The 25786-nt window shown below is 41.2% G+C and overlaps 3 protein-coding genes across 7 annotated transcripts in view; 2 read left to right on the forward strand and 1 right to left on the reverse strand.

Moving 5' to 3' along the window:
• Window positions 1-121: 121 nt before the first annotated feature.
• LOC108114919 (heat shock protein 75 kDa, mitochondrial) lies at window positions 122-2510 on the forward strand. Its single transcript, XM_017226106.2, has 3 exons — window positions 122-344; window positions 416-2183; window positions 2245-2510. The coding sequence occupies exons 1-3, from the start codon at window positions 212-214 to the stop codon at window positions 2417-2419; spliced, it is 2076 nt and encodes a 691-aa protein (XP_017081595.2). The 5' UTR covers window positions 122-211; the 3' UTR covers window positions 2420-2510.
• Window positions 2511-3618: 1108 nt separating this feature from the next.
• Window positions 3619-11426, forward strand: LOC108114909 (V-type proton ATPase 16 kDa proteolipid subunit). Of its 3 annotated transcripts, none has more exons than XM_017226086.2 (4): window positions 3619-3750; window positions 4610-4720; window positions 8738-8927; window positions 8985-11426. In XM_017226086.2, exons 2-4 carry the CDS (start codon window positions 4636-4638, stop codon window positions 9187-9189), a joined length of 480 nt encoding a protein of 159 aa, XP_017081575.1. In that variant the 5' UTR covers window positions 3619-3750; window positions 4610-4635; the 3' UTR covers window positions 9190-11426. The 3 variants fall into 3 exon arrangements, with proteins under 3 accessions (XP_017081575.1, XP_017081576.1, XP_017081577.1); XM_017226087.2 differs by lacking the exon at window positions 3619-3750 and adding an exon at window positions 4352-4424; XM_017226088.2 differs by lacking the exon at window positions 3619-3750 and adding an exon at window positions 4425-4442.
• A 5464-nt stretch (window positions 11427-16890) lies between these two features.
• Window positions 16891-25786, reverse strand: part of LOC108114904 (zinc finger protein jing) — a 119883-nt gene continuing 110987 nt past the window's right edge. For 2 of the 3 annotated variants that reach the window (XM_017226077.2, XM_017226078.2), the window contains exons 2-7: window positions 21303-22942; window positions 19600-21214; window positions 18902-19457; window positions 18689-18836; window positions 18347-18524; window positions 16891-18285 (exon numbers count right to left, since the gene is read on the reverse strand). In XM_017226077.2, the coding sequence (XP_017081566.2) occupies window positions 17865-18285; window positions 18347-18524; window positions 18689-18836; window positions 18902-19457; window positions 19600-21214; window positions 21303-22942 (4558 nt within the window). In that variant the 3' untranslated portion in view covers window positions 16891-17864. Of the gene's footprint in view, window positions 18286-18346; window positions 18525-18688; window positions 18837-18901; window positions 19458-19599; window positions 21215-21302; window positions 22943-23147; window positions 24091-25786 lie in introns of those variants that run through there. The other variant, XM_017226079.2, reaches the window with a different exon arrangement.

Raw genomic sequence — 25786 nt, forward strand, 5'->3', positions numbered from 1 at the left:
TATTTTTTTTATTTTTTGATATCTTACGTTAAAAAATAAATATAAATTAGTGTTTAATGTGTTTATTTATTTTAATAAATTCATAAGTGATATCGATAATTTGCAATCGATTGGTTCAGTGGCGACATTGCTGCATACATGTGCGCTGGAACAAACTTCTAGTTGGATAACATTTTAGTTGGCTAAAACATAAGAAACAAGGATAAACAAGATGTCTGTCCGAGCGATAGGAGTGCTAGGCCGGGCTTGCCGCTTCAGCCGCTTTTCCCAAGGGATAAGGCAAAGCCACCGGTCCGCCCCAGCTGCTCTTAATCTCGCCCTGGGATCGCAGCGATCGCCGGCCGGTAAATGTCTGGATATGCTATCATCTCAAGGGAATACTTAGTTTACATAACATCCATTGCACCATTTTCAGCCCTTTCCCTTTGTCGTTTCTCTACGGAGACCAAGAAGTCTTCCGAGTCCGTAGTCGACAAGCACGAGTTCCAGGCTGAGACCCGCCAGTTACTGGACATCGTAGCCCGTTCTCTATACTCCGACCACGAGGTCTTCGTGCGCGAGCTGATCTCTAATGCCAGCGATGCCCTGGAGAAGTTTCGGTACACCTCGCTGAGTGCTGGGGGAGAGAATCTGTCTGGCAAGGACCGACCGCTGGAGATTCGCATTACCACCGACAAGCCACTAATGCAACTAATCATTCAGGATACGGGCATCGGCATGACCAAGGATGAGCTGGTCAGCAATCTGGGCACCATCGCCCGCAGCGGATCGAAGCAGTTCCTGGAGCAGATGAAAGGCAATGAGCAGGCAGCCACCTCTGAAGCGTCCTCCAATATCATTGGTCAGTTTGGCGTGGGCTTCTACTCTTCCTTCATCGTGGCCAACAAAGTTGAGGTGTTCACCAGGGCGGCTACGCCCAATGCCCCTGGACTGCGTTGGTCCACGGATGGTAGCGGCTCCTATGAGATCGAAGAAGTGCCAGATGTTGAGCTGGGCACGCGCATCGTTCTGCATTTGAAGACCGACTGCCGAGAGTATGCAGACGAGGAGCGGATCGAGGCTGTGATCAAGAAGTACAGCAATTTCGTGGGTTCACCGATCTTGCTGAACGGAAAACAGGCCAATGAAATCAAGCCGCTTTGGCTGCTTGAGCCGCAAAGCATCAGCAAGGAGCAGCACCATGACTTCTACCGCTTCATCAGCAACAGCTTTGATGTTCCACGATTCACGCTTCACTACAACGCCGACGTGCCGTTGAGCATTCACGCGCTTCTCTACTTCCCCGAGGGCAAGCCGGGATTGTTCGAGATGTCCCGGGACGGAAACACCGGCGTTGCTTTGTACACACGAAAGGTACTTATTCAGTCGAAGACAGAGCACCTGCTGCCCAAGTGGCTACGCTTCGTGAAGGGCGTTGTCGACTCTGAGGACATTCCACTTAACCTGAGCCGCGAGCTGCTCCAGAACAGCAGCCTTATCCGAAAACTATCTAGTGTGATTTCCACTCGCGTAATCCGTTTCCTGCAGGAGCGCTCTAAGAAACAACCAGATGAGTACGACGCCTTCTACCGCGACTACGGCCTCTTCCTAAAAGAGGGAATCGTGACTTCCAACGATCCAACTGAGAAGGAGGAAATTGCGAAGCTGCTGCGGTTTGAGTCTTCCAAATCCCCCGACTCCAGTGGCCGCATGTCCCTAGAGGAATACTGCAACGCCGTTCCCGCAGAGCAACATAATATTTACTACCTGGCGGCTCCTAATCGCGTTCTGGCCGAGTCTTCTCCCTATTACGAGAGTCTAAAAAAGCGCAACGAGCTGGTGCTCTTTTGTTATGAGCCCTACGACGAGCTGGTGCTCATGCAACTGCGCAAGTTCAAAACTAAGAACCTGGTATCCGTAGAAAAGGAGATGCGCGAAGAGTCCAAGGAGACAGCAGCGGCCACCGACTTTGGCGAGGGCAGCCTTCTGCGCTCCGAACTGGATGCTTTGATTCCTTGGCTTGAGGGGGAGCTAAAGGGTCAAGTAATCAAGGTAAAGGCCACGACCCGCCTGGACAGCCACCCCTGTGTCATAACTGTAGAAGAGATGGCTGCCGCTCGACACTTTATCCGTACCCAAAGTCACCAGATTCCTGAAGAGAACCGATTTGCCCTTCTTCAGCCAGAGCTTGAGATCAACCCTAAGTGAGTAGTGACAGTATCCTAGCATTGATTGCATATTGATATTAACTTATTATTTTTAAAGGCATCCCATAATCAAGAAGCTTAACAAGTTGCGCGAAAGCGATACGGAGCTGGCCCAACTTATTGCCAAGCAGCTGTTCGCAAATGCCATGGTGGGCGCTGGCCTGGCCGAAGATCCCCGCATGCTGTTAACCAACATGAACACACTGCTTTCGCGAGCTCTGGAGAAGTACTAGAAGGGACCTCCATATACAATGTGTTAATTTACCGACTATCTAATATTAATTTGTATATTTAACGAAATTAAATATGTTGAAATAGTTTTAACTGAAACTGGAAGTCAATGATCTTCTATGTACGGTCTTTTAAAAGGTTACTGACAATTCTAATACCCTTAAAGGATCGTGCCTAAAAAGTGCTATCAACGTTATTGATAAACCCACTGAAAAACTTATTGGACGACTAGTAAATATCATCACCAGCAGTAGAAATTTATTTGGGGATATGTTTTTAATTAATTGTGGGTTTAAAACTCAAGATCTTCGGCCAAAAAGAGATTTATCAAGTGCAATAACCTCATTTAAGTAAATTTAATACATAATTATTGTACGTAGAACATTAAATGTATTGCATTTTCTTTTTTTGATTGAAATATTTAACACGAACACTTTTTTTATTAATTATTTTATTCCATTCCGATAATAAAAACAAACATAACTTATGGCGGATAAATAAGATATTAAGTTATTTTTTGAAAGGTTTGCAAAAATAATATTTTCATTTTTATATCTATACAAAATTTTGTAATTTTAAAAAATAGAACAGAAACACTGATTGTATTGAAAGTCTAACCAGTAGTTTGAAAATGCGTAAATTAAGTTTCCCTCTGATTTTCTAAAACGTTATAAAATATGTATAATGTTGCCTTTCCTACCCTTTCATCCCACATTATTTTCAATTTTTCCCAGCGTTTATCCTGCGTATTTTTAATATTTCTAAAATGGCAGAGTTTTGACATGTATAAGATGTTACCGTTTGGCGTACCAAAGATTGTAATCAAAGGGATTGCCAGACTTATCCAGTTAACACTAAACATTCAATATCGTAATGAACTCCCGGAAGCAACTTCCGATAAACTTTAGGCTGTTTGAGCCTCTGGTTTAGCTTTTAAATAAATATTTTAACCATTTTGTTTAATTTTAATTTGATTTGGATTAAAATATAATTTTATATTGTTACTCTAAACTGTATGAAACTATGCGGGAAACAAATAAATAAAGGATAAGAAGTACCAATGTCTTATTGTGCGCTTCAAATTTTTAGCGATATTTTTTTTTAGTATTTCAATCTAGTGGGAACACTTTTAGTACGTTTCAACTTTTGTTATGTGGCAACGCTGGCCCAAAAATCGCCACCAATCCGCCCCCGTGACTAAAGTTTATAAAAGCAAAGCAGAATAACTCGTTGGTGTTCAGTATCCGATCCGCGCTTTTACGCAGCAAGCCATCAGTAACCCGAAGAGGCCAGCCACAGAGCATCGAATTGCTTTAATTAGATTTCTAATCACGTGAGTGGAAAAGCATCGCCGATCGGCGGTCATGTGAGGATAGCCTGCCCAAGTTTCTGCCCTCGGAAAAAAGTTATGCTGCTGAGGCAACTTCGATTTTAAACAGAGTTTAATCAGCGAAAAAAAATTGTACAATATTTTCTGCCACGACATTCGTATGTACATACACACACATACACAAAATAGCTACTCTCAGTCAATAGCAATGAGATCGCTTGTTGGTGTGCATTTTTTGTAAGGGAAAATTGGACGCAGGGAAAAGGTTTCTTCAGGACTTTCGAAAACGGAAAAGTTCTCTATCAGCAAAAGCCAAGAAAATCAAGTTTTCATCCACTGGCATGTGATTGTGTGTGCGTGTGTAATTTTCCAGGCCGTTGTCATTGCCAATTGGACTTGCTTTTCGTTCATGTGAGCCCGTTTTGTCATGCGCTCACTCTCTCACGCACACGGGCACATAACATGACACACACAGTGTGCAATATCCAACGAGTACCTCTCGCTCATTATTTCTCATCGGCGACTCTCTCCCAGTTTTAGCCTTTGGCCACTCGCTCCGTTTTCAACGCTCTCGCGATTAAAAAGTATATTTAAGTATATCCGTGAGCGACCACACTCGTACTTCGTTCGTCGTCGCAGCAGCATTGGTCGCAGAGCAAAGCAGCGTAAAGCCCCACGTATATAGCACATATATTGTACATATAATAAAAATACTTTGTTTCGAATCGAAGCAACGCATACATATAAAACGAGCGCGCATAACATTCAGATTCAGCAGTGCAAAACGCCGAAAAAAATTACAGTGCAATCAGAAAAAGAAGCAGCGAAACGAATTAAAATCTCGCCTTTCGATCATTTGTAGCTTAAACACACAACAAACAAAGCAAAATGTCTTCTGAAGTGAGCAGCGACAACCCAATCTATGGCCCCTTCTTCGGAGTTATGGGCGCCGCCTCCGCCATCATCTTCTCGGGTAAGTTGAATTAAGGATTTCATATGTCATGCGATGCCCATGCCGTGAAAAATCGAACATTTTTTGTGGCGTAAAAAGGGCGAAGAGGAAGAGCATGTGGGTGTGCGGGTCTTTATATGTGAAACTAACTTGAAATAGCGGCAAGGGTAGACAAATGGTGTAGGAACACGGGCTTTTATCTACACAAAGGAAACAAGTCCTCATTTGTGTGTGCGTGACCAGCAGTAAATCTAACACGCTCCGAATTGTAGCTTACTTTCAAAAATATTTACTCTTATTTACAATTTGTATAATTACAATTTTTAATTACATTTATTTCGCAGTGAAAAAATAAATTTCGCCTTTCAGCATGCTAAAAACGGCATTACTCATACACACACACATGTTAACTCTTTGCTCTCTCGAGCGCTGCGCACTCTCGCACTCGGTGGCATTGAGCTCATGTGTGTGAGTGCGAGAACAGTTACTGTTTTTGGTGAAGTTTATGAAGCGCGCTTTCCTTTTCTCACAACAGTCACAAGACCACAGAGAAGTGTTACCATATTGAAGTTTTTTTTATTGGTTAGAGCAGGGGTCGAAATATTTTTTCTTTGTAATCCTAAGTATCAGACTCCTCATGACCTAATAGTTGCATATCTTATGTTTGTCTTAGGAAATCATATGTTGAAAATTAGAAAAACATGATAATATAAAACATACCCATATCAGATTTTTTAAAACCCAGTTAACTGACAACTTATGACCCCATATGAGGATCTTTTGTTCGGCGGTGGTAATCACATGCCCAAATCGTTTACTGCATGATCAATCGACTTCCAAACTACATCACATGGCTAGCTGGGATTTTTTCCAGTGGGTTATCATGAAACTCATTCGCAGTTACCCCGCTGATAAGTAGCTTATTTACCAATTGACTTGGCTAAGATAAGATTTCCTAAGCGAGTGTCGCAAGACGAACTTAAGGCATGGGCGAAAATAAGAGGGAGCACGCGCTGTCGTTTATGACAGCTAAGTTTAGGTTACCCTTACACCGCTTTCCACTAATTTCGACCATTTGTGACGCAATCCTTATGTCATTCCTTGTAGCTTGTCTTGTGACTTGCACCTGACCCACCCACCCTCTATTTTGATAGTCAAGAAGAAGAAGAATCAGTTTCTAGTAGAGTTTACTTTGCCTATTATCATCACTTAGGCTGCTTATGCAATGAGAGTCGACCACATAAATCAATTTTTAGGCTTTTATCAAGAGTAACTGTGCCGTAGATCTGGCAACGCCGCTTCACGATCACATGAGTGTTTGAAAAAATGAGAGTTTCAGTTACTCATCGCTACTGCTCTTCGACTCTCTTCCAGCGAGCAACTGCAGTTATCTTATTTATGATGACTGATACACCGACTACAGAATCACTCCACTAAGAACAATGGGCGTTGCTTTGGGCTGCGGTTTATCAGCACTTGCCTGCCCCTTGGAATGCTGGCCGACATCCTCGTCTCGCACTGTGCTAAAAATACCAAAATTGCCAAGAAAATCCTTCACACAATGACATTCAGCAGCTCCAGAATACTCGAGCACGCACACAATCCAACAATTGCCTGCGCAATCGCAGTAGCGGGAATAGTAGCAGATATACATAGAATGGTAGTAGGCTAGTAAATTATGTAAAAACGGTTATGCTAACGCATAATATGTTGTTACACGTGCGAGCCTCAATTTTATTGAAACTTTTAAAGAAAAAATATCCCTCTGTTGCAAACCTGACTTTGACACAAACACAAAAATTATTGGAATGTTGGTGTGTGAGTTAGAGAACGACTTTTATTTGCATTGCTCTTTAATCAATCAACGACAATAACTCGCCACCCTGAATAGGAGGTACAGCCTGGAATCGCCTTCGTTTATCTTATCTTATCCAGCTGTTTCCCGCGTAAGCATGCAAGAGGGATTATAAAAACAAACAGCCACCTGCGCTGATAATTGGTCAGCAATGCATTTATATTTGGGTATAACCTGGTTCATCCGAAATTCGCCTCTTTTCATCGTTCTCTTTTTTCTTTTTGATTTCTGCTCACTCAACTGTGACGCCTTTAATTTGTTTTTGTTTTGTTGGACTTTTTCAGTGATGGTGTATTTTGCCAGTCTCGCTATCTCCCCCATTTTATAATTATCTACAAATGTGCGAGTAGTTGTTGTTGTGGACTTATTCTTATTATGTTGTCCCCTCTTCCTCTTATTCCCAATTTCCTGTTTTTATATTTGTTTCTGTTTTCAACGCCCATAGAAATGTTTGCGATGCCGTCTGTCTCTGGATAAATGCCGTATATTCGATTATGGCTGTGTTCGGTTATTAAGGAGCAATAAAAAGGCAAAGCAAGACAATGCCATTCAAGTTTTTTAGTTATTATTTGTGAATTTGAATGAATACACCTGAAAAAGCATGAATGCCATAGAAAAACACATATTCAGTCGTGGTGTGTACGCACTGGCACACCTGACGGCTAAACGCATGTTTTTCATTTGCACATGAAAAAATTGGCTAGGTACTATACCTACCTTTGTTTTGGTATTAAATAATAAATTATTATTAATTATTTTGGCCTAAGGATTAACTACTGCCAATAATTTATTTTTTCTGTCTAATATAATACTATATTTATGTAATCAATGTGTACCACGTGGTCTAACCATCTTAGAAAAGTACTGGGTCAATAGCCTGAGTGGTCTTTGTCTTAAATGTTTCCTCAATGAATTTAGGCACATTTAAAATGCATTTTTACTGAATGCGGTCCACAAACGCACTAATATTATTTCTGTACTTGTGGTTCGAAGTATTCGATTTTTTTTGTATGTGTGCGTGCTTTTGTGACGACAGCCTCGACCTCATAGATTCTATGTGCTAGTGCTTGACGCGAGATATCTCTTGTGGTTATAAAAAAATGGCTTATTCAAGTTCGTTCTGGTTTTTTTCATTACCAATTCCCCTCGCTTTCTTGTTTGATGATGTAGACATCAAACATAAAGCAAAAGTTAAATTTCTCAATCGTTATGCTGATTACTGCAAGATTCTTCAGAGCGATTCAAATCTATCGCAACTTCCTCTGAATTGAATGAGAGTCATTTCATATCGTGGTTTGGGGCGGAAAAAAAAGTAATTAACATCGAATCACATGACATGGGGGATATTTGCTCTCCCGCTCCGTCAACTTTGAATACACCCATATATATACTCATATAAATGAGTACACATATAAATGAGTGTCAGTTCAGCTGGTGGTGTGCGTGCGTCTTAATTCGATTTATCAGCCCTCTTACAAACACACCAACACTCAGCTGACCGTCATTCGAAACTGGTTTTGTACTTCAATTACTGCCCATCAATACAAACGTTATGTAGAATCTCTAGACACAGGAACCTGCCTAAAGGACCGATCTGATCCACCTGCCCTGGCCCCCCGTTTGATACCTGTTGTATAAATCTCTAGCTCAGCCTTATCAATATTTGCCCGACTTTTCGAGAGAACGAGTAGTAACTCGCCGATTGGCGGAATGTGAGCGGAGCAAGTTTTTATTGCTCTCCAGCTGAAACACAACTCTGGGCGACGAGTGGCACTTTTGCGGGTGGGAATTTCGTTGTTTTTTTCATCAAACAACGTCAGTTATGGGCGATCATGTGACTGCTAACTGTTACGTCCGCGGCCAGAGATTAAGCAATTGAAAGCCAAAATTATTTGGTTGGCCATCGGTAAATTGGTGAACACATTATGGAGTTAAATATGTAACATTAAATGACAGTTTAACCAATAAGTTATACTTACGACCAAGCTTTAGTAACTCCCCATAAAAAGGAATTCAATAAGGCAAAATAAGTATCCCTTTTTGAACAAATACAAATTGCATTCATAAGTATTTATATTTTATATACATCCAATGAAATAGAAATAGTGATAGTTTTGCAAAAACCAATATAGAAATGACAATAAATGTATTATAAATATGGTATGTTTGAATCTCATCCACAGCACTGGGCGCTGCTTATGGCACTGCTAAGTCTGGTACCGGTATTGCTGCCATGTCAGTGATGCGTCCTGAACTGATCATGAAATCCATCATTCCTGTGGTCATGGCGGGTATCATTGCCATTTACGGTCTGGTGGTGGCTGTGCTTATTGCCGGTGCGCTGGAAGAGCCCTCAAAGTACTCACTATACAGGTAACTATAAGACCGCTCCCCCAATCGAATAAATTTTCTAACTGTACCAATCTCTAGGGGCTTCATTCACTTGGGAGCCGGTTTGGCGGTGGGCTTCTCTGGCCTGGCAGCCGGTTTTGCGATCGGCATTGTGGGAGACGCTGGTGTCCGTGGCACAGCACAGCAGCCCAGACTGTTCGTCGGCATGATCCTGATTCTCATTTTCGCCGAAGTGTTGGGTCTTTACGGCTTGATTGTGGCCATTTACCTGTACACGAAATAAATCAATCAATGCAAACACACAACAAAAAATAGACAAACGGCGCCCAGCAATCAACAGCAACCGCAACAACATCAGCGGCAGCAGCAGCTTAAAGAGGAGCAGGTAAAATTGTGTACAACCACCGATCAACATTCAACTTCAAAAATGCAACATTAGCGACAGCAGTGCGTGTTCGGGGCAACCTGGCATGGGCCGTTTGTACATAGGAAGAACAACCAAAACCAGTCCTGTCGGGCTGCAGGATTCCGCCATGCACTGCCCATGGGTGTTCGCAAATTTGCACCTGTTGCTCAATTCACCTCGATTTGCTGGCGCGTGGTTTAGCTTAGTTATTTTCCGTTCAAAATCAGTCTTAAACACGAGGAAAACAATTTGCAGTTAAGTTCATAAAGTTATAAAAATTATGATTTTTGCTATATCAAGAAATCCTTCTCTTTTACTTATTATTTTTGCGCTCCACAATTTTGTGTGCTCTTTGTTATTTGTTTTTTCCATTATTATTATTAAATAATGTTTAGTGTATATGTAAAGTTCGTTAAACAAAAAGAAAAAAATTGTAAAGAAATCAACAATTGTCAGAAAAAACTTTGTACATTTGCATTGAGCCTGTCGCGGCTGCAACAAAATCAGATCAACAAATTTAGCGAAAGGGCCAAAACATCAAACAAACAAGCAGCAACAACACCATCAAAATTTTTGCCCGCTGCCGTTCGGTGCGACTTCGTACCGTTCTTGTCAGTTGACCACTGTTTGGGCGCGCCACGCCTCCCGGTTTCGGTGGGCGGGGTGGAAGCTCACTACAGTGGCCGCTGAGTTGTTGCCGTACGGCTGGGCGGGAAGCGGACGCTTGGCAATACTTTAACGTCAACTGCGAAATCCAACTACATGCAATCATTCACATACACACAAAACCAACACACACACATACAAAATGTAACTAAGTCCTATGTTTATTTTTAATTATTGTTCAATTCTAAGAATAATATATTAAAAATTAATAATAATAAATTATATATATAATTATGATTTTTTGTGATAAGAAAAAGATGGTAATACAAACAATTATGGTATTGATATACATAATATATACAAAATATATATATTTAAACGAGAACAAGAAATCATAAACAATTATACATATTAACATGAGAAAGTTGTTATAAAACGTACGAAACAATACAAATCAAGTGAATGAATGTAATGCGACAAACTGAGAAAAACAAAATACTGCAAAACAACAACCACAACACACAATTTTTCCGCTGTTATTGTATAGTAAAGAAAATATTATATATAAAATATATATTATGTATAAAATATTAACAAGAAATTGTAGTAGCAAAATTATAAACCAACAAACAAGAATACCAATAACGAAAGTCGTGCAAGCAAAACCTAAAAAGCGTAGACGAATGTTGCAAATGAAACTCATACCAACAACAACCGCATAAGCAACACGAAATCTACTACAAAAATTAAACAAAAAAAATTGTAAAATCCCAACAAATTAGAAGTTATAAGCAGCAACAACAAAGCCGAACCCAATAACAACAGATCGACATGTATAGTACGAGCATTAGGCAAATAACAACATTAATTTGTAAGGGAGGCCCGCAAGAGGATCGATCCCGTTCCGAGAATGTTGCATATTCCACTGCCCGTTGGGCGCCGATGCATTCGTGATGCTGAGAATGCGGAGGTGCTCAACCCGCGCGGTGGCGCTTTATTCCCGGAACTATGGTCGCTCCGCCTGCGCATGCCTTTCCATCCCCACAAAATGCGACCGCAATGGAAATGCACAAAACACAGCTGCAAATGAATAACTTGTGCACACAATTAGCAATTGTATATAAATATGTGACGTTGCCAATCGAATCAGATCATGTATTCCTCACATTCGTTACCACAATGCAGCAGCGACAGTGTTGCGCTCTCATCGGGAAACGGACAAGGGAATCTAAGTGATTCGGTTGACAATCCCAGGAACCACAGCCCATTCGTTGAGGATTCACTTTATTATTGTTAGCAGAAGAGCGATCCAATTGTGTCACGAATTTGTTTTGTTATTTGTTTAAGTTGCATGCACCGACAACGCTAGCCTACCTATACATGTACCCAATGGTGAGGTTTTAGAAACTGTAACTGTGTATTCAAAACAACTTATAAAGCAAGTAAACAACCATCAACAACAGACATTGTATGAAATAAATTGTAATTTCTAATTTCCAAAAAAAAAATGTTCTTTATGTGGGTGGGTTTATTTGATGACGGCAACAGAATGTGGAATAAAACTCGCATCAAAGTCCTATTCACATTTGGTGGGTCAGTGAAATTAGTGATGGTTTTTTTCTCTCAGTGCACCAACACAAAATATGTGCACGCCTTCTTGTGTTTGTGTTAGTAAATTCTCTGCCGTAAGACGATCTTGAGCACCCCTGGTTTAGGGTAATAACAAGCAACAATCGTGAAAGCGTTTATTTTTAAATATTGTTCTTGGAATATCGATTAAAAGCGTATTAAAACCCGATTTAATAATTGTTTACAATACTGAATTTATTTAAATACTATCACATTCAGTTACAAAAATGCAGTACGCAGTACTAGTGCTTCTATGTAGCTGCTTTATTTGAAAAATGGTGAGAATTTAAACTCAGTCTGGAAAAGAACTCAATATATACGTTTATAACCCAAAAGAAACACGCCCAGGTAGTTCATAAGCTAATCAATATTGACTGCCAGGTTAATCAGACGAGGGTGAGTAATGTCTTTTGCCGTGTCAAGACGATCAATTGGAATAAGGCGGTGGTGAACATGGATTGCTTCATGATTTTTCCATTGATTAAACCACTTGTAAGTCAACTTTAAAGTATTCTAGATTAAATACTTTTTAAAAGCTTTAATTTCAGATTCGAATTCAGGTTTTTATGAAGGACTAAAGTACAAGCCATTCTTAGTTGACGTGACAATCAATTTGTGTGACGTCATCGAAAGAAGAAACTATACCCTATGGCGTCAAAAACTGGAAGTTGTTCAAGCGTTTTACAAATGTCAAGCATTTCTGCCGATTTTCGGTATATCTATATACAAGCTTCTTACTTTTATTTATTTTCTTTACATTTTCAACTGATAGCAAGAAACGGCTATATGGACAGCAGTCTTCTTCCACCGCTTCCTTATGGAGTCTACAAAGTCAGTTTAGTAGTTTCGGATACCAACTATGTGGGCGCTATGAAATTTTTTCTTCAATCTATGGAACAGATAAAAAGCAAAAAGCTAACCAAGAACTAGTCTTATCTATAAACAAGACAATAAAATTGGGTAGTAGTTCTACCTAAATAAGATATAAAATGCTCTAAAAACCACACGTAAAAAATGGATCTGTATTTCATGGAAAATGTTAATTAAATGCATATGTACCAATTTTGTTTTATTAATAATCTTTCTTTTACTATATGTAAAATAAATCTGAACATGGCTCCATACCATGATGCAATCCGACGTGCTACAAACGCTTTTCCTACCTCACCTACCGCATGCATTTTGCCTGAGTCGGGCCTACCGAGCATACAGGCTCGCAGAGAAGAAATGACCATGAAGCTCGTTTGCAAAATGCATTTAACAAAAAATGCTCTACTACATCTGCGGAAGCCTTCGCCATATTATAAGCCTGTCTCTTTGCCACCAAAAACTCGTTACACTTTGTAATCTGCTGACCACCTTATCTTATTTACGGAATTGGGGTCAAACAGATCCCACAATCGTGGAGATAACACGGCCCAGCCACCAAGGTATCCATGGCAACCATCTTTTCTTTTTACTCCCTTCAACAAAAAGGACTTAAGAAATCGTATCTGTCTCCACCTTAAAGACAAACAAATCAGAGAATGGGACCTATATGACCACCGAAAGTTTTCCATCAACAATACCTTCACAAAAATTGTTCTGCCAGCGCACCTTGGAAAGCGGCCATATTCAACATTCATCCGCCTTCGTATCGAGCACACCCGTGCAACACACGAACATATCCTTACTGGAACACCACTTCCCGTCTGCCCTTGCGGCGAACACCTCACCACCACCATCTACTCAACTCATGCCGTCTTCTGGAAAGCGTCAGGGCTCTCATTTTCGGCAAAAAAAAAAACCTTCCGATAGTTTAAATATAATTTCACAAGAAATCATTATGAACTTTTGCCATTTTGTCATTAGAACCAAACTTAATATTTAAGTATCTTTAATTTAATCATTTTAATCTCGAGTCGTAGGCCCTAGCAGCTAGTACTCTTTAAGAAATGCTTGAGATTAAGTATTGTATAATATTTATTTAATTTTGTCAAATAAAAATAAATAAATCTGCACATTTTTTTGTCGTGTTTTAACTAAATATCTACTATTATAAATTAAAGAAATTTGTTATTTCCTTCCTTTTGAGTATGTAATATATACATACATGCTTAAGAATATTTGATTTGATTTTTAATTTAACAAAAGATGAGTGTGATCGGTAAGATTTTTTTTATAAGCTATTGTTGTTATGTAGGTTTGGGGCAAAACATTTTTGCAGATTCCTGTTTAAATGATTATAAACGTTACTCGTAGAGTAAAAGGGTATATTGTATTCGTTGAAAAGTATGTAACAGGTAGAAGGAAGCGTTTCGGACCTTATAAAGTATATGTATTCTTGATCAGGATCAATGCTGAGTCAATTTAGCCATGTCCGTCTGTCCGTATAAATGCTAAGATATCAGGTATATATATATATGTTCGCAAAATGATTATTTTTAAATGGGATTTTAACATTTGGCAATTTCTATGCGCCTGTGCGACTTCAATTAATTAATCATTTGATCTGAATATGACAAGAGAAAATAATTAAGCAGAATTTTTATACCCGTTACTCGTAGAGTAAAAGGTTGAAAAGTATGTAACAGATAGAAGGAAGCTTTTGCGACCCTATAAAGTATATATATTCTTGATCAGGATCAATAGCGAAGTCGATTGAGCCATGTCCGTCTGTCCGTCCGTCCGTATGAACGCTGAGATCTCAGGAACTATAGCAGATACAAAGATGAGATTAAGCATGAAGATTCTTGAGGTCCCGGGACAGCGCAAGTTTATTACAGCATCCTGCCACGCCCACTCTAACGTCCACAAATAGCAAAAAACTAAAATTGCTGAAATCTCAGGAACTATTGGAGTTAGAAAGTTGAAATTCAGAAAGTATAATCTTTAGATGCCAGCGTATCTTATAGTGGTACTACTATATGGCCACACCCACCCATACAGCCACAAGGTTCAAAAGACGGTTTTCGGATTTTCTAGAAAAGCTTATATCTCGGTAACTATAAGAGATAGAAAGTTCGAATTAAGCATGTAGGTTTTTATGATGCTCCCAATGCGAATTGCTTTCTTCCGATCAAGCCACGCCCACTCTAACGCCTACAAAACCCGAAAAACCAAAAATGCAAAAATCTCAAAAACTATAAGAGTTACACAATTTTGCTTAGGAACACGTATTAAAAAGATGCCTCTGCAACTTGCCACGAAGTTGCATCCCGCCACGCACAATCTAACGCCCACAAACCGCGGAAAACTGTGGCGTCTATAATAATATTATGAATGCCTTCGTTTGACCTTGTGGAACTTATTTCTGTTAATATCTATCCGATTTTTCAAATCGGAACATTATTTCGCTAATTATAAAGAAATTAAGGTTATAAGGCCTCACATGGGCAGTAACGTCACTATAACTACGTACTTCCTCTGACAATAGGTGGCGCATTGTGAATTTCCACTAGCAAAATAATATTTTAAAATTTTGTAAAACAGTAAAGGGTATCTTATAGTCGCGTCACTCGACTATAGCGTTTCCTCTTCTTTTTTAATATTCTTACCAAAAACGTTTTAAAATGTTAGTCAGTAGGTAACTGTGAGTGTAGAACATTATCGTGGTAATGTAATGGTAAAATAGTTATTTTTTAATGATGATGTTCCGACCTGTACGAATATTTTGTTTAGCTTTTTAAAGCGATTGGTAATTTGTCCATTTTTTGAGACCTCCATTCGGATAAGATCGCTAAGGATAACCGCCTGAACCCGAAATAAAACCACCAAGCTTGCATAATACTTATTTCTTATATATTTTTCATTCCTCAGCGTGTTACATGTTCATCGGTTTCAGAATCATTTTTGAGTCCACTTGTACATACTATGTTGTGTATATAGAGTTCAATAATATATATGTATATAATTCTTTTGATTACATTAGTTACAATCGAAGCAAGATCGCTGCTGTTGTGGTTTTGTTTCCGCCTTTGATTTGGCCAGAACCATCAAAAATCAACTAGGATATACCTCCAAATAATTGTGTGTATGTCCGGAAATGCTTTTCCTGTATACGTTTGTATACTCTATGTACGCCTGCTAATTACCATAATTATAGATGCTTAATTTATTTCTGTCGACAATTCATTAAAGCGGTTGTAATATTAAAATTATGGTTATGATAATTAATATATATCTCGTATTGGATAAACTAATCTATGTACAAACTCAATCTGAACTCGGGGCTAAAGGCAAATGCAAATGTGGGTAATCGCCTCGGTAAGGACCGCCGAACGGATTGAAATCGGAAAGCAAATGTAAATTTAGTTCAACTGGATCGCTGCTTATCCTACAAACTGTACGCAATATTAGCAAAATATGGAATTAGCCTACGATTTCCCCTTGTTTGTTTGTTAGTGTGTACTACTCTTTTAACTTTCCCTTGTTTCTCGGCTCTGCCCTATTCGGATCTATACGGTTATCTGCCACATCTGTCATAAAACGCTGTTTGCTGCAACTATATACTCTTTTGCTTTTCGCTTTAGAAAACTTGTCTCGAAAAATTCTTTTGTGTTTTTTACGTTTTATGCTTGCAAAAATTTGAGGTAGTTTTATTTTATTTGAATTTTTTCCCTTTTTATGGATTCTTGTTCAATACTTATTTCCATTAGTCATTGATTTCTTCATATTCTGCAGTACAAAGCGTTGAAGAACTCGGGTGAAAGGCATTGAAAGACTAACCGAATGGAAGAGTCAACCAGCTTGATCAGCGATTATCGTAAGAGTATTGCTTTAATACATGTATATGGCTCAAAAGTCCTCCCGACATTTGCCTTCTGTTTATATATTCTTTATATGGGGATATACACGTACGTTAATATATATATTTCTTTCTTCGTCATTGTAAGCTTAAACTAACCACAGAGACGCTTCTACATCTACCGCACGACAGCACATAGATATATTTGATATACTCGCCTATTGGCGAGCTATTACTGTGCAACATAGGGAAAGTGCTCAAGCTGGAATTTGGGATGTATCAGTTTATAATTAGTTCGCACACTAAATTAATCAGTCGTTCTTAACAACTGGGTTTTTGTTGTTTAATTACATTTTTGGCAGTGTCGAGTACTCTTGTTTTCATATTTTGCATCTCTCTTCTCATCTCATTGATTCGATTTTTACTTACTTTAAGCACGTATTTATTGGTATTGAAAATGATACATTTCGGATGCCGTTTAGCTCATTAGCTACGGATGTTTGGTTTGCTGTTCGGATATGTACACAAAATATAGTAGTAAGATAATGTCGTAGAGGCATCGTTAGCATCAAAATGTTTCTGTTTGCCGTAAAATCATAAAAAATTAAAACATTAAGTTATTTTGTTATATTTTGCTTGTGATTGTTGGATTTCTTTTCGATAACTTTATTTTGGATATTTTAATTGGGGTTGCCTTGGCTAAGTTCTAAATGAATATTTTTAATGTAAGTTTAAAAGCGAAACTAGTTAATATTATATTATATTATTTACATTATGCATTTAGCTTTTCTGTCTCTTCAAATTTTCACAAAACGAACTGAGACGCTGATGAGTTGGCGAATATTGCATTCTATTTGCACTAAATTAATGTAAAATCATCTTGGGCTTGGGTCTAACTCAGGCTTAAAACTGTTTGCATTGCTGTTCGAGTTGAGTACAAAATGTTTTACAAATATTTCTCGTATTTTGTAGCGGTAAATGCTTCAAGTCTTGTGTTCTTCCACGTACCTTAACTATACTAAAACTTTAACTGCTCAGTTATGTGCGTAGTTTTTCCGCTTTCAGTGTAAGTTTGGCCAGTTTATAAAATTACAATATAATACGACGAGGGGCAACAAAATGAAAACGAAGTGTAACTTGAAATTTTAAAAAAGTTCAACATAAAATTAGCTTTTGAACCAGTCTTGTCCAGTCCGGCATTTCCAGATGAATCTCTACTAAGTATATATTTTAAAACTAAAATAAATCTAGAACTCTAGGAATTAGGACATTCGTTCATAACAGCACTTGCTAGACGCGCGGGTGGGATGCGATAAGGTGGCCACTAAATGGTCCTGACTGTTACTTTTCTTTCCATCCGGAAATATCTACAAGGATCGATGGATGAGAACAATAAAATAAACGCCTGGTCACGCGAACCAAACAAAACAAAATTGAACAAAGCGGGAGTACTTATAGTTTCTATACATAAATGGATATATACGTAGGTATTAACTTAACTTAACTAACTAGTCTACTTGTCACTGTTTACTCGTTTGTCGTTTCTTTTTCGGTTTAATTACTTAGTGAATACTATAAATCTGGCAGAGCCTTAAATGGGCACCAGGGCGTCCGTTGGAACAATCAGCTCCCTCGCAGTTGGTGTCATTTTGTGTGGTTTACGCGGGTGCTTCCTACGTTGTTGCATCTGTAGCTTGGCGATGCTTAGTACCTGCTGATAGCTAGACACCGTCTCGCAGCTCACACTGCGCGAACTACTGTCTTCATCTTCCTCCTCATCTTCATCCTCGACCTCATCCTCCTCGCAATCGCTACCGCTTAGCCCGCCAATCTGCTGCTCGTTGACATTATAATCGTCTGCGAATAATTGGGAATCGTATCGTAGTCTGAAGGCCGTGCTGAGTAAGCTGTCCACTCGCGTTTTCTCAGCTGGTCGCATTTGCTTGATGTGCAACACCTTGGTGTGCTGGCGCGTCCGATTGGAACACTCTGGCAGCCACTCGTCAGAAATGCTAATCGAATAGAAAAAGCAATTATAGTCTAGTAAAAAGACAGTCCTATAGGGTAACTTACATCTCGCGCGGGGACCAGCGCACAAAGCATTCGTAGTCGCCTTGGCTGTTGCGCCGACGCATCAGACATTGGCCCTGGAACTCGATGGCCTGGGCTCCGTTCGTAAGGGTGCTAATCTGGCGTAGGCGGTGCTGTAGCCCTTCCATTATTCCCGTGTCGAAGAAGTCAAACATGCGAGCTGAAGTTAAGATTTCGATTAGGATTTTTTTATTAAAAAAAATTAGGTACGGATATTATAATTTTAAGCAAATAGTAAAAAGTGGTAATAGTTGGAGTTCTAATCGATAATTGCTAAAATCCTACTTAAACACTATTAATCGAGTATGTGCCACTTTAATTTACCTGAGAAAGGTTGACGGCGGTATCGGAGCTTCTTGCCATTCTTGCGAAGTTGTTTGGGTACGGGCGGATCGGAGGTGCGCTTGTTCGTGCTCTCCTTGGCATTGTCCGTAGCATTGAAGTGATTGTTTACATGCTTTTGCAGCGCCAACTGAAAAAGGAATTACATCAAGAGTTACAGAAGTGAAATGCCAAATTGATTAGAAGGAAACCCACCTGTGAGCCAAACCGAAGGCCGCAGCCCTCGACAATACACTTGAACTGCTTAGAGCCACCGTGAGATAGCACGTGCCGTTCTAGCCAGCGGCGCGAACATGACTCCTTGTTATACACTTTGCAGCCCACCCAGAGACATGCGAAAGGGCCCGTCTGCGTATTGACGTGGTGCGTTTGCATGTGGTCCAGCAGTTTTGAGTTGCTCTCATGTTTTTTGTTGCACTTATCCCAATAGCAGACGCCGTCGTGCCTTTTCCCGCCTTTGCCACCAGCACCTGCTCCAGCCGGGAAACGGATGGTCTTTGGTTGCGAGAGTATAGGTGAAATGGCACTTTTTGGCAGACTTTTACTGGTGGCCTCGACCATAGCTATGTCTACCACTGTGCTGGGTGGAATAGAGGCGGCAGTGGACGCGGAACAAGCTGGTGAAGGAGCTGCAGAGCAATCATCTGGAGAGGCGGGAGAAGAAGCATTGCTTGCAAGTGAGTTGCTGTCTGAGGCGGAGGAGGAGCTCGCTGCAGTAGTGGGTGGTCCAACAGAAGCAGACTTGGAGGATCTGTTTGGATATTGCGGAATTTTTTGGAATTAGTTTAGAATATTAAGAAATTATTAACAAGGTTGTCAAAAACACTAAGAGCTTGAAACGATTAAAAATTGGGCGACCACTAGCAAAATATCTGATTGTAAAATCTACTCACATGGCGTCCGCTATTGAGTTGCTGCTCTCACTGTTGCTTAAGCTTCCACCAATACCCGACTCCGGAGTGGGCAGGTCCCTCAGCCGTTTGTGCGTCTGATGAGTCTCCAACGAGGCAACCGACTTGTCGTCCTCTTCGTCGTAGTTGCTACTCCCGCTGCTGCTTCCGCCACTGGCCGTGGAAATCGGAGTGGTCGTGTCCTCGATTTTGACCAGCTGCAATGGAAGTGTCGGCGTTGAAGGAGAGTCTGTGGCCTGGGAGCAGTCATCACCACCGCTGGATAGGCACGACGAAGTTACCAGCTCGCTGAGCATGTCAGTTTGACTGGCAGCTCGCCGGCTGCTGCCGCTCATGTTGCTAGCCGCCGGCGAGGAATATCCCAAGCCGGAGGGCGACACTGAAGGCGACGGAGATGGGGCGGGTGTAGAGGCCTCCAGCGAGAGATCTGCTGCAGAGCTGACTGAGTGGGAATAACTGCTGCTACTACACGAATTCGAGTTCGAGTTGCTGTTGGTGCAGTCTGGCAAAAGGTCGTGCTTTAGAGTTTCGGCACTCGACTCGGGGTCCGGCTCCCTCTTAGGCAGATGTCCGGCGAAACTCTGAGGCTTGAGTGATATTTGAGGCATCGAAGAAGAAGGCAAGGAGCCGATCTGTGAAGCAAGCTCCGATGGTTCCATCTTAATCTTACTGAAAGCGGAAAGGGTGCAAGAGTTTGAGGTGGAGAGGGCTGGCGAAGACCGCAGACAGTGGCTTCCGTTGCTGCTGCTGCTTGGAGAGCTAAAGGGCAATGGCGTAAGAGGTTGCGACACCTTGGCCACCACCTTGGAGTTCTTGACCAGATCAAAAAGATCGGGTGCACTATTGGCTAGCTTCATCGTAGGTCCTTGTTTTGAAACGCTAAGCGTGGGCGTCAGCTTTGAGGGTGCGATGCTAACCAGCGGTGGCGTTGGTGTGGGCGTGGCTGTTTGCGGCCCAATAGTCCCCGTGCTTTTCCGCAGCTGGCCCAGCTCTTTTGTGGCCGACGTAGGAACCAAAGGCGGGGGCGTAGTGGGCGTAGCAATGATAGACGCCGCCCCCACCCTGCCTTTTGCTGTCAACCGCTTCTGGTATGGCTTAGCGGCGGGAAGTGAACGTTTAGCTGCTGGCGAAGAGGCAGCTACTGGGGAGCAAGCGGGCATTGACGAAATAGTAACCAGCGGCGGCGGCTGCGTGGAACTGTGCATCGGCGGCTTCACTATCGCCCGCTGGGGCTGTATGGCAGTGTTGTTGATGTTGCTTAGATTATTCGAGGCATTGTGGTTGTTACTGTTGCTGGCAGTCGAGTTGTTGGCAGTGTTCGAATTGGTGTTGTTCGTGGCTGCCAATGGTGGCGGCTGAGTGGCAGTGGTGTTCGTATTGCTGCTGTTTGTGGCCGCCAATGGTGGCGGCTGTGTGGCAGATATGAGTTGTTGTTGCTGATGCTGTTGGTTGTTTAGAGCTATCTGCAAGCTCATTAAGTAACCTAGGTACTCGGCCGAGTTCACTATATATAATTTGTTATCTTTGAGTCCCACTTGTTGGTTGTTGAGCGGATTAACAAAGTTCATGTTCCCGCATGAGTTGGAAGCCATATTTTCTGTAAGGAACATAAACACTCATTAGTTCAGGACGTTAAAAAATTACAATCTTCAGTTATCTTTAGATTAAACTCTTATAATAATCACCGTTTAAATTCATGTTGTTCTGTCTGGCAAGAAGCAGTTGATGATGAAGATAGCTTCCAGCTCCCGGAATGGCGTCAATGGGAAACTGTCCACTGGCGTTGGGAATGCCGAAGGGATTGCCCGCCGTCGCTAAATTAAGGAGTCCAAAAGGGTTGCCAGCTGGAGCTGCCGCAGCTGTGGCAGTGGTGGCCGTCGTCGTCGTGGCCGTCGTCACCTGTTGCAGCTTAAAGACAGTGCCGTTGAGGAAATACTGGGCGGCAGCTGCTTGCGCAGCCTGTGCAGCTTGCGCTGCCTGGGCGGCCGCATTATTGTTAGCCGCCGCAGCCACCGCTGCCTTTGCCACATTGTTCAGCTGCATTATATTGGCGGCGGCCGCCAGCTGGGGCGGCAGCTGGACTAGATTGGGCAGTTGAACGGGCAGCTGGTACAGCGTAGGATTAGCGGGGGCGGGCGACGGATTAAGTGCTTGTGCTGGGGCGGGTGCGGTGGCCGCCACTGGGGCGGGCGGTGAGATCTGCTTTTGCTTCAGGGCCGGACTTGTTAACGGAGGTCGGTAAACCATAGCGGCCTTTCCTTGTTGCTGCTGCTTCATTTCCGGCGTTCTGGGCGCAATGGCTACGTGCTTCTTGGCCGGTGATTTGCCCGTACTCGAGCCATTCGAGGAGCTAGACGAGGATGACGAAGAGCTGCCAGAAGAAGCACTGCTTGGTGTCTTACGCAAATTGGGGGCCACCTGGGCAATTTTGGCCGGCTGCTTGGTGCTGCGCTCAATCTTTTTCAGCGCTGGCACAGGCAAGCTGGGACTGGCAGTGACAACAGGTGTAGCGGGCGGTGCAGGCACGGTCGGAGCCACTGGTGCTGGTGTGGGCAACGCCTTCGCTGCCTGCTGTTGTTGCTGTTGCTGGGCCTTCTGCTCCTTTAGCTGCGACAAAATATTGAAATATTTGTTTAGCGAGGCGGTGGTTGCGGGCGTGCTCATGGTTAGCGTGTTGGCTGGATTGCTGTGCTGGCCGGGCTGTGGTGAAAGCTTTCCGCCGCCTGGAGATGGCTTCATCTGAGACTTGAAGAAACCGGTGATCTTGGTCTGCGACTCCTCCATTGCGGCCACCTTCAGTCTTTTACTTGCGTCAAAGGAGCCGGCAAGTTCGCTGCGCGCCTTTTTGGCTGCAGCCGCTCCTCCGCCAGTAATGCAGGCACCGTCTCCGCCTAAGTTTCCTACTCCTCCTCCTGATCCTGCAGCGGTTCGCTTATTCTTATTGGCCGTGGCGGCCGGAACAGCGGTGGATGTGCTGCCCAGACTGGTATTCCACGGCCACTGGAGCGTGGGCACAATGCTGGGATTGCCATGGCGCTGGGGCGTCGTTGGCTTGGGCATGCCGCTTGTGGAGCTGTGTTGGCTAAGATGACTATGGTGGATGGTTGGCGATTGTGTCGCCTGACTGGCGCTGCTAGAAGACGGAGAAGCGGCCGCTGTTGAGCTACTTCCACTGGCGTTTCCCAGTATCTGTGGCGGCATCTTAGCGAACGGGTCGGGCGGGTCGCTCAGTTGCGAGAGAGCACTGTACGGTGAGCCGGGATCGGACGCATCCTCACTGGAGCCAGTGCTGGAGTCCGTGCAGCTCAGTGAGGTGGCAACGCCGCTGTAAAAAGGAGGAGGGGAACTTGATAAGTATGGGCGTTATCTGTTGTTGGGGGCTACTGATACTCGGAGGGATTTCACTGGCCCCACTATGGCTATAGTTGACTCTATAGCCACACCTTTTGGACGAGGGCCAAGGAAAGGGGATTGCATTTTCAGTGGACAATGATCACTTGCTAATTTTAATTCACCAATTGCACAATTACATTGCTCTGCGCCTTTAATTTGTTTGTTTTTATGCTTTGGTCTTTTTTTACACGCTTTTTTTCTCTTTTTTTCTTCGATTGTTTATTTGCTTGCCAGCAGTGTTACCAGATGCTGAAACGGTTTAACCCCAAGTTCTCTAGACCAACCTTAATTTTGAACTAAAAAATCCTCCTTTCCCTCTAAATTTAAACTGCCGTTCTATGACAGCATAAAACTTAACATCTAAGAAGTATATTATGTTTTATGCTTATGTTTAATTGAAAACTGTTCACAATTTTAATTCTCTAGTGTGCGCACTATTTTTTTAGTTAAATAGATGTGTAACATATATTTTAAGTATTCGATACTTAACGCACCAAATAACTAACTTGTTAAAATTGTGTTTTTTTTTTGGTTTGTCAATTAAAAAAAATTCTTTTCCTAATAATTAAACGACCTTAAATAATCCACAAGTATTTATCCGGCTCGGTGTGCAGTGTTAGAGAGCGCCCAAAACTACCGCTAGCCCTAACAGAAGCAATAACAGCTGATAAATTTCCTAAAGCTATCAACACTCAAAGGCAGACAGATACGAAACTTAAATTTAAGTGCAAGGCGCGGTGAGAAAAACAAAACTGGGGAATTCCAAAATAAATTAATCTTTTACTCATGGACTTGACGAACTGACAAAACGTAGATAAAACAAAGCATAAGAGATTAAAGTAATTTTATGCGAATAGGAGTCCGAAAATTATGCTGCAAGAGAAAGAATAAGAGCGTAAGTTTTCGAGAGAGAAAGAGAGCGTACATCGCATATGTAGCACAAACACACAAACAACAACATACAAAACGGGTCGATAAACGAAAGCATAAAGTAAACACAAAAAGCAGGAGAATACAAGAGGAAAGAAAGAGCACACGAAATAGGCAGCCAAAAAAGGAAGAAAATAAAGGCAAACTCCTCTCTGTTTTCCTCTCCTCTTGTGAACCAGTTCCTTCTTCCCTTTCCTTCTCTCTTTAACCTTCTTTGCGATTGTCTGTCCGCATGCAACATAACAGCAGAAGTTGGAAGAAGAGGAATGGAAGGCAAGGGCCTCAATCTAATGCGGGAAAATTTCAGTTTCAGGTAGACCAAGTCGCGTGTGTGTTTGTGCGGTTTCGGTCAAACACACGTACACGCGGAGTAAGGGAGAGGGAAGTAACGAAACGGGATGAACCGACTAAACGGACGGAAAGTGTACAAAAAAAAATTCCTCTGGTTATAGAAAAGAGGGTATTTTTGACCAATGGATGTGAAAATTATGATAAGATAATGTAGCGTCTTAATATTTCGGAATGATAAAAATATCATACAAAATGTGTACCAGAATTTTTGGAAACATTTTAGTTTTTGAAAGAAATTTGGAAATTTAAAAATTTGAATAATACATATCTATAAATAAATTTATATAATTTAATTGTTGACATCTCAACCTGTTCTTCCCGTGGAAATCCATTTTATCCCCATTTTCCCGTTATAGAATTAACAAAACGCAGCAAACATTTATTCTTTACATTCTCGGATGTTAAAGTGGTTTAAAGGAAGGTGAATAAGATTGCTACGAATTTGAAGAATATGTTTTTGTCATTTTAGAGGAGAAAATTTGAAGTGGAGTGACATTCCACCTGACGTATCTTGTTAAACGAATCTTTAAATGCGGTGGTAATGGTTAGAACTTGGGTTCTAAACTCAAAATCATACCGGGTTTTCTCTTGAAGTTTTATGTTCCCCGACGGCTTTCTCGAGTTTTCGGACCCTTTTCGTAATCACCAGCGTCGTTCTACCTACTGAAATTTCAGATCTACAAGCCCGAATTCTGAATATAAAGAGAAAACAACACACGAAATTGAAACACTTTATATTTTATGTTTGTCTACCCCTGGAGATACCACAGATTACGGCGACCACGCTGCTTTTGTAATAAGCCTATTACGGAAGATTGATGTTGATTGCGTCCATCTTCCTTCTGAATTATTTTTTTGTTTATGGGGTAAACGAAACTAACCACTTTTGAATGGCATTTAATTTTTTACAGAAAATGAAACGACAATATTTCATTAGAGGAGAAGAAAACTAATTTTAAAGTTGCATACATATATAAATCTACCAGTAAAAAATTATTTTAATTATATTCATAAGTTATATTTTTTTTCAAAATAATTCAAAAACGCTTGGAATTTTACCATTACGAGCCTCTAAAAAGATGTCAATATTTCTGGAGAAAAGATTGAAGAGACTTCTTATCGACTGATTTTCCCACAAAAATGGAGTAGTAAGTGTTATCGCGAGTTCAGGACACAAATACAGATTATGTATATATGTACATAAATTAGTACAGATGTGTAAAGTCTACGTGATTCGAATTATATTTCTTGAGCTACATATTTCAAACCCGTTTTGATAAAGTGATATGCATATATAAACCAACAGCGTTAATATTTCTACTTAATAAAAAATAGAGTTTTAAGAACTTTTTAAAAATTTTTTTAAAAAGTCCAACTTCCTTAAGAAGTCCTATTTTAAAATAAGTAGGTATAAATAAAAAGTTGTTTAATTTTCAATGTTTCATTTATAAAAAACTACAATTTTTTTTTTTAAAAACATTTTTATACTTTTCTA

This window comes from Drosophila eugracilis, unplaced genomic scaffold (genome assembly GCF_018153835.1).
Source record: "Drosophila eugracilis isolate 14026-0451.02 unplaced genomic scaffold, ASM1815383v1 contig_90, whole genome shotgun sequence".
NCBI classification, from domain to species: Eukaryota; Metazoa; Arthropoda; class Insecta; order Diptera; family Drosophilidae; genus Drosophila; species Drosophila eugracilis.